Raw genomic sequence first — 13,322 nt, 5'->3', positions numbered from 1 at the left:
GAGAGAAGCTCGTGGGCCTGAGCTCCCATGTCACCGCTTCCTCGCGGTGACCCTGAACGAGCCAGTCACCTCCTCTGCATCTCAGCCCCCCTCCACAGACCGGAGGGGCGACACTGGCACCCAGCCCTCGGATGCTGTAAGGACTAAACTGCTTTTCGGGGGAAGTCGCTCTAAAACACCGTGAGCTCAGAGTGGCACCAAGGGCACCAGCCACAGAGAGCACACAGACCGTACCGCGTTGAAATGGAGAAAACGCCCGTGCTTCGAAGGACACCGTCAGGGAGGTGGCAACACCACACGAGGCGGGAGAACAGGCATCTGACCAGGAACTGTATCCAGAGTATAAAAAGGGCTCTTACAGCTCAGTAACAAAAGGACAATAACCCAGAAGCAGACAAAGGGCTGGAGCAGACATCTTCGTACAGAGCGCACGCAAACAGCCAGCCTGCGCTGTGGAGAGACCCGCCTGCCACCTGCCCGAGGGGCACGCACGTGGAAGCTACAGTGAGAAGGTGCTGCGCACACTCGGGGCAGTGCGATCACGGGCAGGAGGACAGGGCTGGCGAGGACATGGGAGACTGCGCCCCTCCCGCTGCTGGTGGGGACATAAGGCAGAGCAGCCACCTTGGAAGACAGTCTGGCCACTCCTCAGGACGTTCCACACAGAGCGACCGTGTGGCCCGGCAGTCCTACTTCCTAGGCATGTGCATGAGACAACTGAAAACCTGTGTCCGTGGGTGTTCATAGGTGTCCAATCCTAAGAGCCAGAGGGCAGAGGCCAGCCAAATGTCCCTGCACTGGTGACTGGGCACGCAGAGTGCAGGCCGTCCGTGCCATGGAGTGTCAGTCAGCAACACAGCAAAAGTGAGGTGCTGATAGAGGCCCCCATGTGGATGAGCCTTGAAAACATACGTTAAGTGAAAGAAGCCGGTCACAAAAGGGCACGTTCCATGGTCCCACTTACAGGACACATCCAGAAGAGGCAGACCCCCACGGACGGACAAGTGGCTGCCTGGCCGGGATGGGGGGGCAGGGGGGGGGCATGGCGGCTAACGGGTACAGGGCTTCTTGGTGGGGCGGTGAAAACGTCCTCAGACTGATGGTGGTAGGTGTGTGACTCAGAATACAGTGAAAACCACACCTGGGCACTTTACATGTGTAAACTGCACTTGAGCAGTTTAAAAAATAAAAGGGCGCCCAGAACAGCACCTTCACGCAGCACAGGCAAAGCGCCACTTTTCACTCCGGGGGCAGGAGTCCCCTCGACGTGGAAACCCGAAAGCAAATGCGAGTGGAAGCTGACCGGCACCGGCCCAACGGGCAGCCCATGGGAAGCAGGCTCTAAAGGCACACGGCCGTCCAGGAAGGCGGGGACGGTCGCCTGGCAGCACCAAGGTCTCTGCCTTGGACGCAGGTGGGGCACCCAGGGGCCACCCAGCTCTTGTCCTTCAGACCTTCAGCTGGGCTGTGGGGAAAGCAGGCAGCGAACCCTGAGGCGGCTGGCTTCACACAATAGGCCTACTGACACTTCTTAAGTGGAAGCGCAGGACCATGAGCCTCCCGAGCAACCCCCCCCCCCCCCCCCCCCCCCCCCCCCCCCCCCCGCCCAGGTCTCTGTGCAGCTGGGCGGCGCAGAGGCCCCAGGAGAACGTGTGCTCCTCCGATTTGGAGACCAAGGAGGACCCGCCGCACTGCTCCTGAGACTTTGGAAAGGGGCCCCAGCCGACACCCCAGTCAGGGAGGAAGAGCAGGGAGAGGAGAGCGATGCCAGCACTGCAGGGAGGTCTCAGTGAGGCACCAGGCTGCGGCCAGTCCTGACACAAAGGCCCCTGCAGGCAGAGGCAGAAGCCACAGGAGAGCTGGGTGTGGGGACAGCAGAATCCCAACTCCCTTTGCCTGCTCTCCCTCAGCTAAGTAGCGATCAAGTCCCCATTTTTCCAATTTGGGACCATTCCAGAGGATGCGCTCAGACCCAACACTGGTTCCTGTGTTCTTCCCTAACCCCCTTCAGCCTCTGTGCCAGGATTTGACACCCCCTGAATAACAAACAGAACACCTCGCCCTGGCTGGTGTGGCTCAGTGGATCAAGTGCCCGCCTGAGAACCAAAGGGTCGCTGGTTCGAGTCCCAGTCAGGTCACGTGTGCAAGCCAGGACCCCGGCAGGGGGCGCAGGAGAGGCAACCACACATTGATGTTTCTTTCCCTCTCTCCTTCCCTTCCCCTCTCTCTAAAAATAAATAAATAAAATCTTTTTTAAAAAAGAAATTAAAGAAGAAAAGAAAAAGAAACACCCTCGCTTGCACCCAAACTCAATTTCATCTTGGCACAACTTTATTTGGAAAAGTTTCAGGAATAAAAATATATATCCTTTTTTTATCTCAACAACTGACTGGTCTTCCTGACGGCCCTAGGCTACTTCTACTTGCTGCAAGCATCTAATTCTCCTGCAAGTAAAGTGGTCCACGCACTGAGATTAGCCCGTAACCGGGCAGACGGGCTCAGCAACGTCCATGGCCAGACACTGACACGTCCAGCATCGATGTACTCGCTCACCCAGTCCCTTCACGGGGCTGGGGGCGGCCACTCACCCTCGGTCCCCCCTCAAACTGTCTTTGCACCAGCAACTCAGGTCCCCTGAAAACAACACGCCTGATTTTCTTCCGCTACACGGTCCACACGCCCCATCAAGAGAGGATCACGGAACGTCAGCCTAGGGAAAGGGTCCGACACAGTGTCAAAACAAAACAGTCTGCACAGCTGAAGCCATTTCGCTTCAGAATCAAGATGCACAACGAGACGGAATCAACGTCTTCAAAGGAAGGCAGGTTTTCAGGTTTTTATTATGTACCCTTCGTCCCTGTTGCTGATTAAGCCAGAAAATAATGGAGCTCATTATAAAATAATTAGGCACTGCAATAAAAGAGATTAATCACAGAAGGTGTTAAGAGGGTAAAGCAAACCCACCTCTGTAAAAAATGCAAAATTTCTTTCCATGCTAAGAATACACATACAAAATGCAGTCAAACTTCAAATTAATATTGAGAGGAGCATAAACCACAGGGTCAGAGCAGAGGCATCACTGTGAACAGGTCAGACGGACTGGACAAGCATGCGGAGTGCATTCGGAGAGCTTCAGAAGCACACTTTGCAAACCACTCACTGAGCCATGCCGGAGAGACAGCACACAGCAATCGGTGCCCATCAGACAAGGACCGGGCAGTAACCAGGGTTTAAGAGTTCTGATTTAAAGTGACTTAAATCAGAACGTCCGGAGTATCACCACGCAGACATTCCAGCCACTCACTCGCATCCCAGCGAGCAAGCACGCGAAGAAAACAACCAAGAGAAGCTAAGCACGCAGACGGCGTACCTGGGTCAATGAGGACTTCCTGTGCCCCTGGAAGAAAGAACAGAGGACGGTCTTTTATCGGGAAAAAAAACTGCTGTTAAAGGCAACGACTAAACCATCTTCCATAACTCACATAGCCTTGGGAACCTGAGACGCTCCATTAGATCAGAAGCACAGTTCGGAGTAACCGTACGTTACCAGTTCGGCACCTTTTTGCTTCAGGGGGCAAAAAAGCCACCACTCCCTCTGCCCGAAGTGTGAGCGCCTCCTCAGCTCCTCTCCTCCCCACTTGCTCAGCTCATGCACCCCAATTCTTTTCAAACAAGTATGAGAATCTGTCACTTCCATAAATAAGCCGAAGGACGAAGGACTAGTAGGAATAGTAATTCATTTGTGCAAACATATGCCCACACATCAGAATGGGTATGGCGGTGGGGGGAGAGGTACCACACAATGTATGGGACTTACTACAAGCTTCCTAAAATCTTACACACACACACACAGAATTACCACACACAATTACCACACACTTCACTAAGGACTTCCAACTATTACGAAGTAACTTTGTAGTTAGTTTAAAATATGCCCTGGCTGGTGTGGCTCAGTGGACTGAGTGCTGGCCTGTGAACCCAAGGATCACCAGTTCGATTCCCAGTCAGGGACCAGGGCCAGGGCCCCAGTAGGGGGCGCATGAGAGGCAACCACACATTGATGTTTCTCTCCCTCTTGCTCCCTTCCTTCCCTTCTCTCTAAAAATAAATAAATAAAATCTTTTTTTTAACAAAAACCTAAATTAAAGGAAAAATGCAAAGCAGTTAATGTCATCGTTACTAGAAGCTTTGAAAGCCTCGATCACCTGGCCACTCATCCAATGCCATGAGCTCCGATCTGCCTTCTCTGTGGAACGCAGCGCCCGTGATGGTGGGACGTACCCGGGCACTGGTCCCAACACTCCCGCTTATCATCAGCTACGGTCATTTGTAAACAGGTAACAGGAGCCAAACAGATGCATCCCGGTCAGATACTCCTACTGAAATCACGTATTTACTCAAGTGTCTCTACGAGACGGGGCCCAGGGTCATGGTCCTATGTGAGAGCTGTTTGGTGTATTGCAATCTCTATTTTTTCCTTTGTTTTTATCGTTGACCCTATTACAGATGTCCCCGTTTCCCGCCGCTCCCCACCTTGGCATCTCTATTTCTACGTGCAGACTAAGAAGCACTGCTGTCCAGAAGCCACAGTCACAATAAACACAGGTGCTTTCTATGGGACACGGCCGTGCGCCCAGCACGATGCTTGACCACCACTGCGAGTGGATGGGGTGACAAACCCTGCTCTGCGGATGAGGAGACCGAAGCTCAGAGGAGCCAGGACGCCCCACTGCCCAGGACACCATGCCCATGGCAGCTGCCGGCAGAGCTGCATGGGGACTCGCCCCCAGGCACCCCGAGCACTTTCCGCTCAGTGAGAGACCTGCTCAGACACGTCCCTCTGTGCCCCGTCCTTTACACGTAAAGCATGATGGAAACGTTTCTGATGCCCAAGTCATCATCACAGCCCTCAATTATCTGGCCTCTCAGTAATGAACTGGCAGGGGGTAGGGGGACCCAACCGCGCTGAGATCGCAGAAACATTCGAAGTCACTTCACTCCACTGTAAAAGCCTCTCCCGGCCTCACACAGGCAGTCGGCACTCACTTGTCCCTGGTGGGAGCGGCCCGAAACAGCCGTTCCCGCGTGTCTCGTGCCCTTCAGCAAACCCAGTGTGGATCTGCGAGCCACAGGGGCCAGGGAAGGGTTTCAAAGAACAAAGAGAAAGCTCAACCGTAAAAACTGGACAGCTTCTTACCAAACAGACTTCGCTATCTAATTGGACTTCTGGAAGCCCTTTTCTCTCTCTCTCTCTTTTTTTTTTTTTTTTAATGAAGTTCTCTTCCAGATACTCAGTTTTCTAGTCAGTGACAGTAATGTGTGGGCTTTGCTGTCTGGTTAGCTGGCCTGCCCAGAAGGCTTCCTGCCTGGGGGTGGGGTTGATGGCAGGCGTTGGAAGCAGTCGCTCAGTGAGACCGGCCTCCCCCAGCCAGGCTCAGCGGGAGAGGCATCTCAGTGAACTCAGAAACTCCACTGTCAACACCGCGGGGCACCGACGGGCAGCGCGTGCGTTAACCAAACCCATGAGGGACCGCCGTAAGAAAACCGGAGGTCTAGCGTATTCATGTAAAAGGAGGCAAAAAAGTCTCAACTGGACCGAAACTCGGAGGCCAACCATCCGAGCTCTCTCCTCGGCGGCCCAGCCACAGGTGGAGCCACGTGGTGAGCGTGGGTGGGGCAGAGCGAGGGGCACTTCTGGGTTACCTGAGGGGCTGCAGGCTGTCAGCTACCACAGGGACACTGTGACCAATGACCGTCACAGCACTCTCCACGACAGTGGCTGAGACACACAGTCCACACTCCCTTCCTTCCCACCCTCTCTCCCCACCCCATCCCGGCTGGCCAACCCCCCGCTGATGCGCAGATGCGCACGTACATCGATGGGTATGCTGGGACCTCTGAGCCGACCTCTGAGCCCAGCCGGACTGCCAGCGTTTAAATCCCTGCTCCGGGACATGGGTCACACTACGTGCCCTCTCTGTGCCTCAGCTTCCACATCTGTGAAACTGGGATAATAAGAGCTCACTGGGGTGATCGTGAGAATTACAGGATTCAATTACTTTATGTGAAATGGTTAGAAAAGTGTGTAGCGTGTTAAACACTCAATAAATGTTAACTACTAAGGTGATTTTACAAACTTCTGCTCTAATCACCTGCTGTATTTCCTTGCCAGTCTAAGTCCCCAAGGACATCCTTGTTTCCCGGCTCACGGGCTCCGGGTGAGCACCCTTCTGCTCCACCGCGGCCTGTCTGACAGGGGCAGGGCGCACTCCCTCCCCGCTCTGGTTTCCAGGAGGAAGGCTTTCCCTCCACACTCCCGAGCCCTCGCCCACCGCTAGCCCTCCTGCCATCAATGGATGGAATTCCACGTTCAGGGACTTTGGGAGAGCAGCGGGGCCCCCTGGGCCTGGCCACCCTCAGGCAGCGCCCAGGAGCTAGCTCCACAGGGCCCTGAGTGTGACAGGGTGGGGCCCTCTCGTCGGAAAGCCGCTGCCTGGCCCTGGACATCTGTCTGGTTCCGGGATACAGCGCCAAGCCCCCTTCTCCTGCGTCCCTGAAGTTCAGCAGGAAAATGGCTTCATCAGTAACAACGATCACGTCCACCTCCACCTGCCAGGTCTCGTGTCTCCTCCCTCAGTCGGCTGGTGGGGAAACAGGAGGGTCATGCTGGGCCCCTTAGTCCCCGACACACTCCAATTAACCAACGAGTCTAAGGCTCCCGGCGGGTCCAGGGTGACGAGCCCAGGCCGTGTCTCTGACGCCGCTGCTAAAGTGAGAGGGGGGGACCAACGAGCCCCGAGCGCTTCATTCACTCCTTCACTGGACCCTCGGTCACACACCCCACTGGCTGTTTTCGTTCCGTAGCCAGCAACTGACTGCAAAGTGACAGCTCACACAAAACAGCAGCTCAAGAGTACGAGACCCTCCAGGAGAGGGTGAGCGCTGCCCGCCGACCCCCAAAGCTCCACAGCCCCGCACATGTCCCCCAGCTCCCCCAGCTCCTGGGTGCGGTGGGGAGAGCCCTCAGCCCTCAAACCTGAGTCAGGCGTCTCCCACTGACGGACCACTAATGGACGTGAGCCGTGGCCTAGGCCCCCAGGGAGGTCGAGGGGCTTTCTTCTTCTTTCAGGAGCTCCGTGGACACACCTGTTTCACACAAGCACGGCTGTCTGGTTCCCAGCATTGGCAGAAGGGCCCGGTTTTGCCCCTGTTCACCCAGCCAGTCTGAAATGTCTTTGCTGAGGTTGACAGAATAAAAAGAAGCCGTAACTAGAACAATTCTTCCGGGTATGCAACAGCGAGCTATTCGGAAGCATTAAACACAGAAGTCAAATAAAGGACTGTGTGTAAGTCGTCTTTCAGAAACATGAAATTGGCTTGTCAAAGGTGCGACAGCGCCACCTGTGGCCAACAGAGGCATCCCAGGTTGCGGGGAAAGGCAGGGAAACGGCTGCATACTAGGCGAGGATGGTGAGGCTTTTGAAAACAGGATGTTCAGGGACCCTGACAGCTTCACCAGCATGTGCTGAATCCTGCTTGGGGAAGAGAGCGCTGTTTGGTGCTTAGTTCAGATCTTTAACGCTCGCTCCGGAACACAGAGAAAAGACATAGGCTCACAGGAACTGGTGCTGCAGTGGAAAAGAATGGATTTTTAGAGACTGGGGAGACTGCGACCCAGGGGACTTGCCCTTGCAACCCACGCCTCCCATCCCACGAGCCAAGGCCAACAGGCCTGCACTAGCTCCGGTCGTTAAGCACTGCGGAGGTTCCCCAGCAGTAGGTGGTCTAAGTGTCCTGCAAAAGACCCCCACAGGGCTGTAACTGTAAGTCACACAATTCCGCTGAGATACAAAAATGCCTGTTCACACATCGAAGGGGCAGAAGCTCCCCTTTGACTCCATCTGTAAAGGAAAAGTGACAGGTGACTTTCTGAGGTTTTAACCCATTAAAGGCATAAAAACATCAAAATCTTCCTCAGTCACAAAGGAGATCAGCTTATTTCCCGAAAACAGCTCAACAATCAGTTGCTACACTGATTCCCTGGCGCCTAAAGGTTTCAGCGGTGACTGCACGGCCGGTGGATTCTGAGCTGTAAAAATGCACCTTCTACACAAAGAACCCTTCGGTTCTGCCGCTGAAGGCAAGGGTGCCATTCCCTGCCTTACTAGAGGGACCCGGATTTACATACACCTTCGCAGCGCACAAAAAAGAAAGAGCTGAGTCCTGACCGCTGCTGTCCACAGGCAGAGGTGCAACCTGCACACGCACTCTGAGTGTGCAGCAGAAACAGGAGGCCTCCCCGAGTTCAGAGCCGAGGCCCCGAAGCAGTCCCGAGGTCTAGCTCACACTCGCACTCACTGCGACCGCTCGCGTTTGTTGAGCGCCCTTAGGGGCGTCGCGTCTGTGGTATCTCCTTACCACAGCCATACCCAGGAAATAACCCCGTCCTCACTTTGCAAATGAGGAAATGGACCTAGGTCATAAAAAACAAAGCTGGCCAAGTCCCAAGTCCCATAAAACATACTTTCATCATCAGGAGAAAAAAGCATAGATTTTTACTTTCTCTCAATATCCACTGACTTAATCTTTTCTTCCATACTTAAGACCAGATATAACCAATTCAGTCTTTCTTATGTTTTCTCTCAACCAGCATCACTAGGAAAAAAGAAAAGTAATGTCATTAGCAATGATTGGATTTTCAAAATCCACTTCTCTTTCACGATAATCATTTTAATGTTTTGTTTTTAGTGCTTGTATAGTTAAAAAATCTAACATAGTGATACCTGAGGTTGCTCACTGAGAATAAAACACTTGTGAAAACAAACATTCAACTTCAATCTCCGCCACTCTGCCGCACATTCTCACTGCCGTCCCTCCTTTGAAGGCGCTGCAGCTGAGGGTGCTACGTCTCCCACTTATGGACACGCAGACACTCAGGCAGCCGTGCGGGAGGCTGAGGGAAGGGCGACTGAGCAGGCACACTGAGCCATCAAAGCGACCTGGGGTCAAGCCCCAGGTCTGCCCCTCTCAGGCTGCGGGATTTGGGTGAAGTTACCTCCCGTCTGTAAACCTCGACCCCTCCGCCTGCCCAGTGGAGACCCAGATACCTGCCCTCACACGCCTGCTGAGGGCCCACCACGCAGGAGAGCATTGGACACAGCCACCAGCCTAAGGGAGGTGCTGGGTAACTCCTAGCTATTTTATTAACTATGAGGATAATGACGATGGCTGTTAATAAATTAAGAAAGACCAAACAGCAGAAATAACCGCAAAGGGGAACAGTGAGCAGTCAATGGGCATCTGCTCTCAGACTGACTGCAGAACGTGTGCTGACTTTTTAATAAACCGAACTGCGTCCATTAATTACAGATTTGCAGATTCATATACAAATCTCCAGGAAAAAAAATTAGTAGCCTCAAACATTTGATTACTAGGAAAGTAAAAGCTTTAAAAAATTTAAACAAAAGAACTAATGCAAAAAGAGGTAGAGAGTACCGAATTCTTTTGAAACGAAGATAACCCAACTTTCAGTGGGAAAACATCCCCTGTTCTCCAAGGAAACCTGCTTGAAAACCACGTAACCTGGACGAGAACGAGTCTTCCCACATCATTCCTGAATTCATACCACCCATATCAACAGCATCGACAGCGACAGCTGCTCGCATCTCTCAAATGCCAGGTATTTGTTTGTGTCTCCCTCAAGCTTCACAAGACCCCTATGAGGTGGGGACTGTCACTGTCCCCCCACTTGACAGACTCGGAAACCGAGGCACGGAGAGACCGAGCAGACTTCTCCATTTGCACTTCTGCTGCTCTGCTGCTGGGAAAGGCCCGAGACACAGCTTCGGGGTATGGACAGCTCGGTGCGTCTGGTCCTCGCCTCAGGCAGCAGAGGCCCCAGGTTCCCGACAGAGGACGAGGTGGCCACCACTAACCCATCATCCTGGAATTAACATGCCAGGTGCAGCAAGCAACGTTCTGCCCCGAGACCCAGCCCAGTGACAGGTCTGGGCCTTCGTCCCTGCATGGGAGGGGCCGGCTCCTGCCCTCCCTGAGGTCAGCACCGCCCCCCCAGCGCTCACCACGGCCTCCCCAGAGACTGCCTTCAGCCGTAAAAAGTTCCCAATTCTCTTGCAAAGCTAAAAAAAGATATTTCTCTTCCGCAGACAGAGCAGTTTTTCAGGAAAGCTGGAAACTCTTTCTGCCTACGCTCAGCAAGGGAGAAATGAAACGTTGCTCCAAGTCCCCAGAGCCCCAGTAGGACAGTCTCCCGATGAGACTCTCCAAACCACAGGGGCGGCACCACCGCCCCCAACCTGGGCGCTCCCAAAGGGGGTGCGGACGTCCTTCTCCCGAGAGACAGCAGCACAGGCTCTAGCCTTTCTGAGTGCGGTGGACGCGACAGCACTTGGTGGCTGGCGGGAGAACGCAGTGGGCCTTGAGATTCTGTAATCTCGTACCAGGTACCAGAGCCGGGAGTGAGAACAAGCAGGAACAGACACAGGTGCAGAGCGCTGGCAGTCCAGCCCGAGTCCGGGCGCACAGGACGGAGGGGCTGAGACCCGACTCTGAGCCTCAGCCCTTCTGCACCCTCCCGGCACGCTCCGCTTCCCTCTCAATACCCAGGCTGAGCTCTCCAGGGACGGCTCTGCTGAGGAATGGCAGCCCACCTCTGAGAACTGCTGCAGGTACATCTGGCAGTTCGTTGTGCAGAGGGGGCACCTGGGTTCAGGCTGCAGCTACAGCGCCTGGTCTGTAAAGGTGGACTCTGCCCTCTGCAGGCCGTGGGGGCAGTACACTGCGGGGAAGAAAGGCACCCAAGGCCTCTCCCCCCCACACTGGTACATATTACCTGCCATGGGCTTTCTCTCAGGGGGAGAGGTGTCTGAAAACCTCACCTAACAAAAGACACCTAGCAGTTTTATGGCTAGCCTTGACCCCTGCGGTCTTTGTCGTTACCCTTGTGACCTACACCACGTGACAACTACAGCTTGAACTGTTACAAGCAAGCTCCTTCAGCAAGGGTCAAAAGTGCCAAGTCCACCCGACAAGCAGGTGTGAGTCTTCTCCTCAAAGACGTCTTATGCTTCATCAGTGCTAACAAACATAAGCAAATCAGATTTAACTCATTAAGAGAAATTCATCACCTGGGAAAGTAAGAAACAGCCCAGACCCTGATGAGCTGTTAAACTAACCTCTGGGATTAGCTTCACCAAATACACAGGAATTATGAAGAAAACACAGAATCAGAACTTCAAAGTCAGTCTAATGAAATTTACGCAAGTGTCCCAGAAATCAACCAATCATTGCAATCCACTAGTAGTATTTATACGATTCAGTGAGACCGATAAATATTCAATAAAACCAGAAGAAAGCATCTTCTGTGCAAGATGTCTGACTCCACAGGGGCCACACTTAGTCACACGTCAGTCAGGCTGAGCTCAGAGGCAGCGGTGACACCTGCCCCCCTTTCGTAAGGCCGGGACGAGTGCAGGCCTCGGAGGGAGCCGCTCACCTGGTCGATGTCTGTTGGCCGCCTCCGCGGGAACGGAGCCCCCCTGGAACCTCCTAGACCCGGTCTTGCCACCGGTCCCGCCAGGATAGTGGTAGATGACAGAAGCCGAACACAACCCTTCGAGGGCAGCTGGGCGGAAGAAACAGAAAAGGGCAGTTAATAAAGGCGGCGGCCATCATTGGCTCGGACTGCAGCGCCTGACAAAGATGAGAGCACTTCACGTGGAAGTGTCCATTCTCCCCGCAAACAAAGACCAAGCCTACAGGTTGATGGTGTCACCACACACGGGGACACGCCCCCGACCCTCTCTCGTGCGCTGCCGAGGCCGGCACCACAGGAAATGCTCAGGAAGCCCGAGGCTCCACACGAGGAGGGACTATGTCCACATGTCAGATGGACCGGCGCACCCACCAGCTGTCCCCTCACTGAGCCAACAGCGCAGGGCGTGGCGGGCTCTGCGCCAGCCTCGGACTCCATGGTGTGCCACGTGCCCTGGACGGGAGACACTTAAAAGCGAGGCCACTGAAGCAGGGCCAGAGCACCTTTCCACACGAGACACCCTGAGTGCCTCCGTTCCAGCAGAGCAGCCCCTGTGGGCTCGCCTGCCTCTCCAGGCAGCCCCGCTCCCTTGGGGCACAGCGGTTCTGTCCTAAGAGCCTCAGGGCGGGCCACATGCCAGTCAGCGGCAAGGCAGTGCTCACCTTCAACCTTTCTGCCTCCGAACTCCCTGACACTGATCAAAGAGCTGCTGTGTGTGTGTGTTGTACGTGGGATACAGCTGAGATATTTACCATGTTCAGAATAAAAGTATAAAAGGATTTAAATATTTATATGTTAATTCCTTTAAAAAATAAGAAACCCAAGACATGTTAAATTTTTAGGAAAGGTAACTATTTTCCCAAACAAACCTAATATGCTGGGAGAGTGGCATTGTTTTACATCTTCACAAATCTCCTTAATGTCTGGCTTAGCACGGGTGAGCTGCGTTCTCACAGCGGCTTCTGCAGTCAGTCTGTCGATGGCACGCCTCACGCAGCCTCTGGGACACCCCGCTGTACGTTTCTATGGGGCTGGCCGTGCACGGGCTGCGGAATCCGGCCCAGCTGTCCCCACGCAGCCTGCCTCCAGGTCACCCACCCAGCTGACGCTCACTGAGTCAGAGATGTGGTGGGGACCCTTCTTCGGGACATGTGCTGCTGCAGAGACCCCAGTGGTCCCTGGGGTCTGCATCCACCCCCCCACCCAGTAACTATGTGCAGACTTCTCCTTCAGAAAGCAAAGTAAAACTCATGTTTTCTTTCTCACTCTGCTTAAACTTTTACCTATTCCTCTTTTCGTTCCCATCTACTCCTAACTCTTACTCCTTCTCCTCCCCACTGTCACGTCCCTGTTCTCCCTAAGAAGCCCAGTCAGGCCACCTAACGCCACGTTAGGTGCTTCTGGTATTCCGAGTGCTCCACAGCGCAAAGGAAAATTCGCCTCGAGCCCTTCCCTCAGTCCTTCATTCTCACTTGTGTCTCTCCTAAGTGTCTGACAGATGGCCCCCGACTGAAGCGCCCACATGTGCCAGGACAGAGCGCTGGGTTTAACAAGCATGCAAGGAGCCTGCAGACAGAGTTCGGTGCAAGGTGCCACGGGCTCCCCTATCTGGAGGGGCCCAAAAGGCTGCCCTTCAAAGCAGGCCTTTTTCCTTCTTTTTTAGTTTTTTTAACGAGATATAACTCACACACCATAAAACTCACCCACTTAAAAGGGTGTGATTCAGTGGTTTTTAGTATATTCACAGCTGTGCAACCCTCACCACCAT

The 13,322-nt window shown here is 53.9% G+C and overlaps 1 protein-coding gene across 2 annotated transcripts in view; it reads right to left on the bottom strand.

The window, feature by feature from the left end:
• The window catches only part of TRAPPC9 (trafficking protein particle complex subunit 9), a 264,517-nt gene that overhangs the window by 236,662 nt on the left and 14,533 nt on the right, over nucleotides 1-13,322 (bottom strand). Inside the window, exons 4-5 of one of the 2 annotated variants that reach the window (XM_053929388.1) lie at nucleotides 11,516-11,644; nucleotides 3,371-3,397 (exon numbers count right to left, since the gene is read on the bottom strand). In XM_053929388.1, coding sequence (XP_053785363.1) covers nucleotides 3,371-3,397; nucleotides 11,516-11,644 — 156 coding nt within the window. The remainder of the gene's footprint in view (nucleotides 1-3,370; nucleotides 3,398-11,515; nucleotides 11,645-13,322) is intronic. The other variant, XM_053929389.1, reaches the window with a different exon arrangement.

Source organism: Desmodus rotundus, chromosome 8 (assembly GCF_022682495.2).
Source record: "Desmodus rotundus isolate HL8 chromosome 8, HLdesRot8A.1, whole genome shotgun sequence".
NCBI classification, from domain to species: domain Eukaryota; kingdom Metazoa; phylum Chordata; class Mammalia; order Chiroptera; family Phyllostomidae; genus Desmodus; species Desmodus rotundus.
The sequence above is the reverse complement of the archived record's forward strand: the minus strand, read 5'-3'. Positions and strand labels throughout refer to the sequence as shown.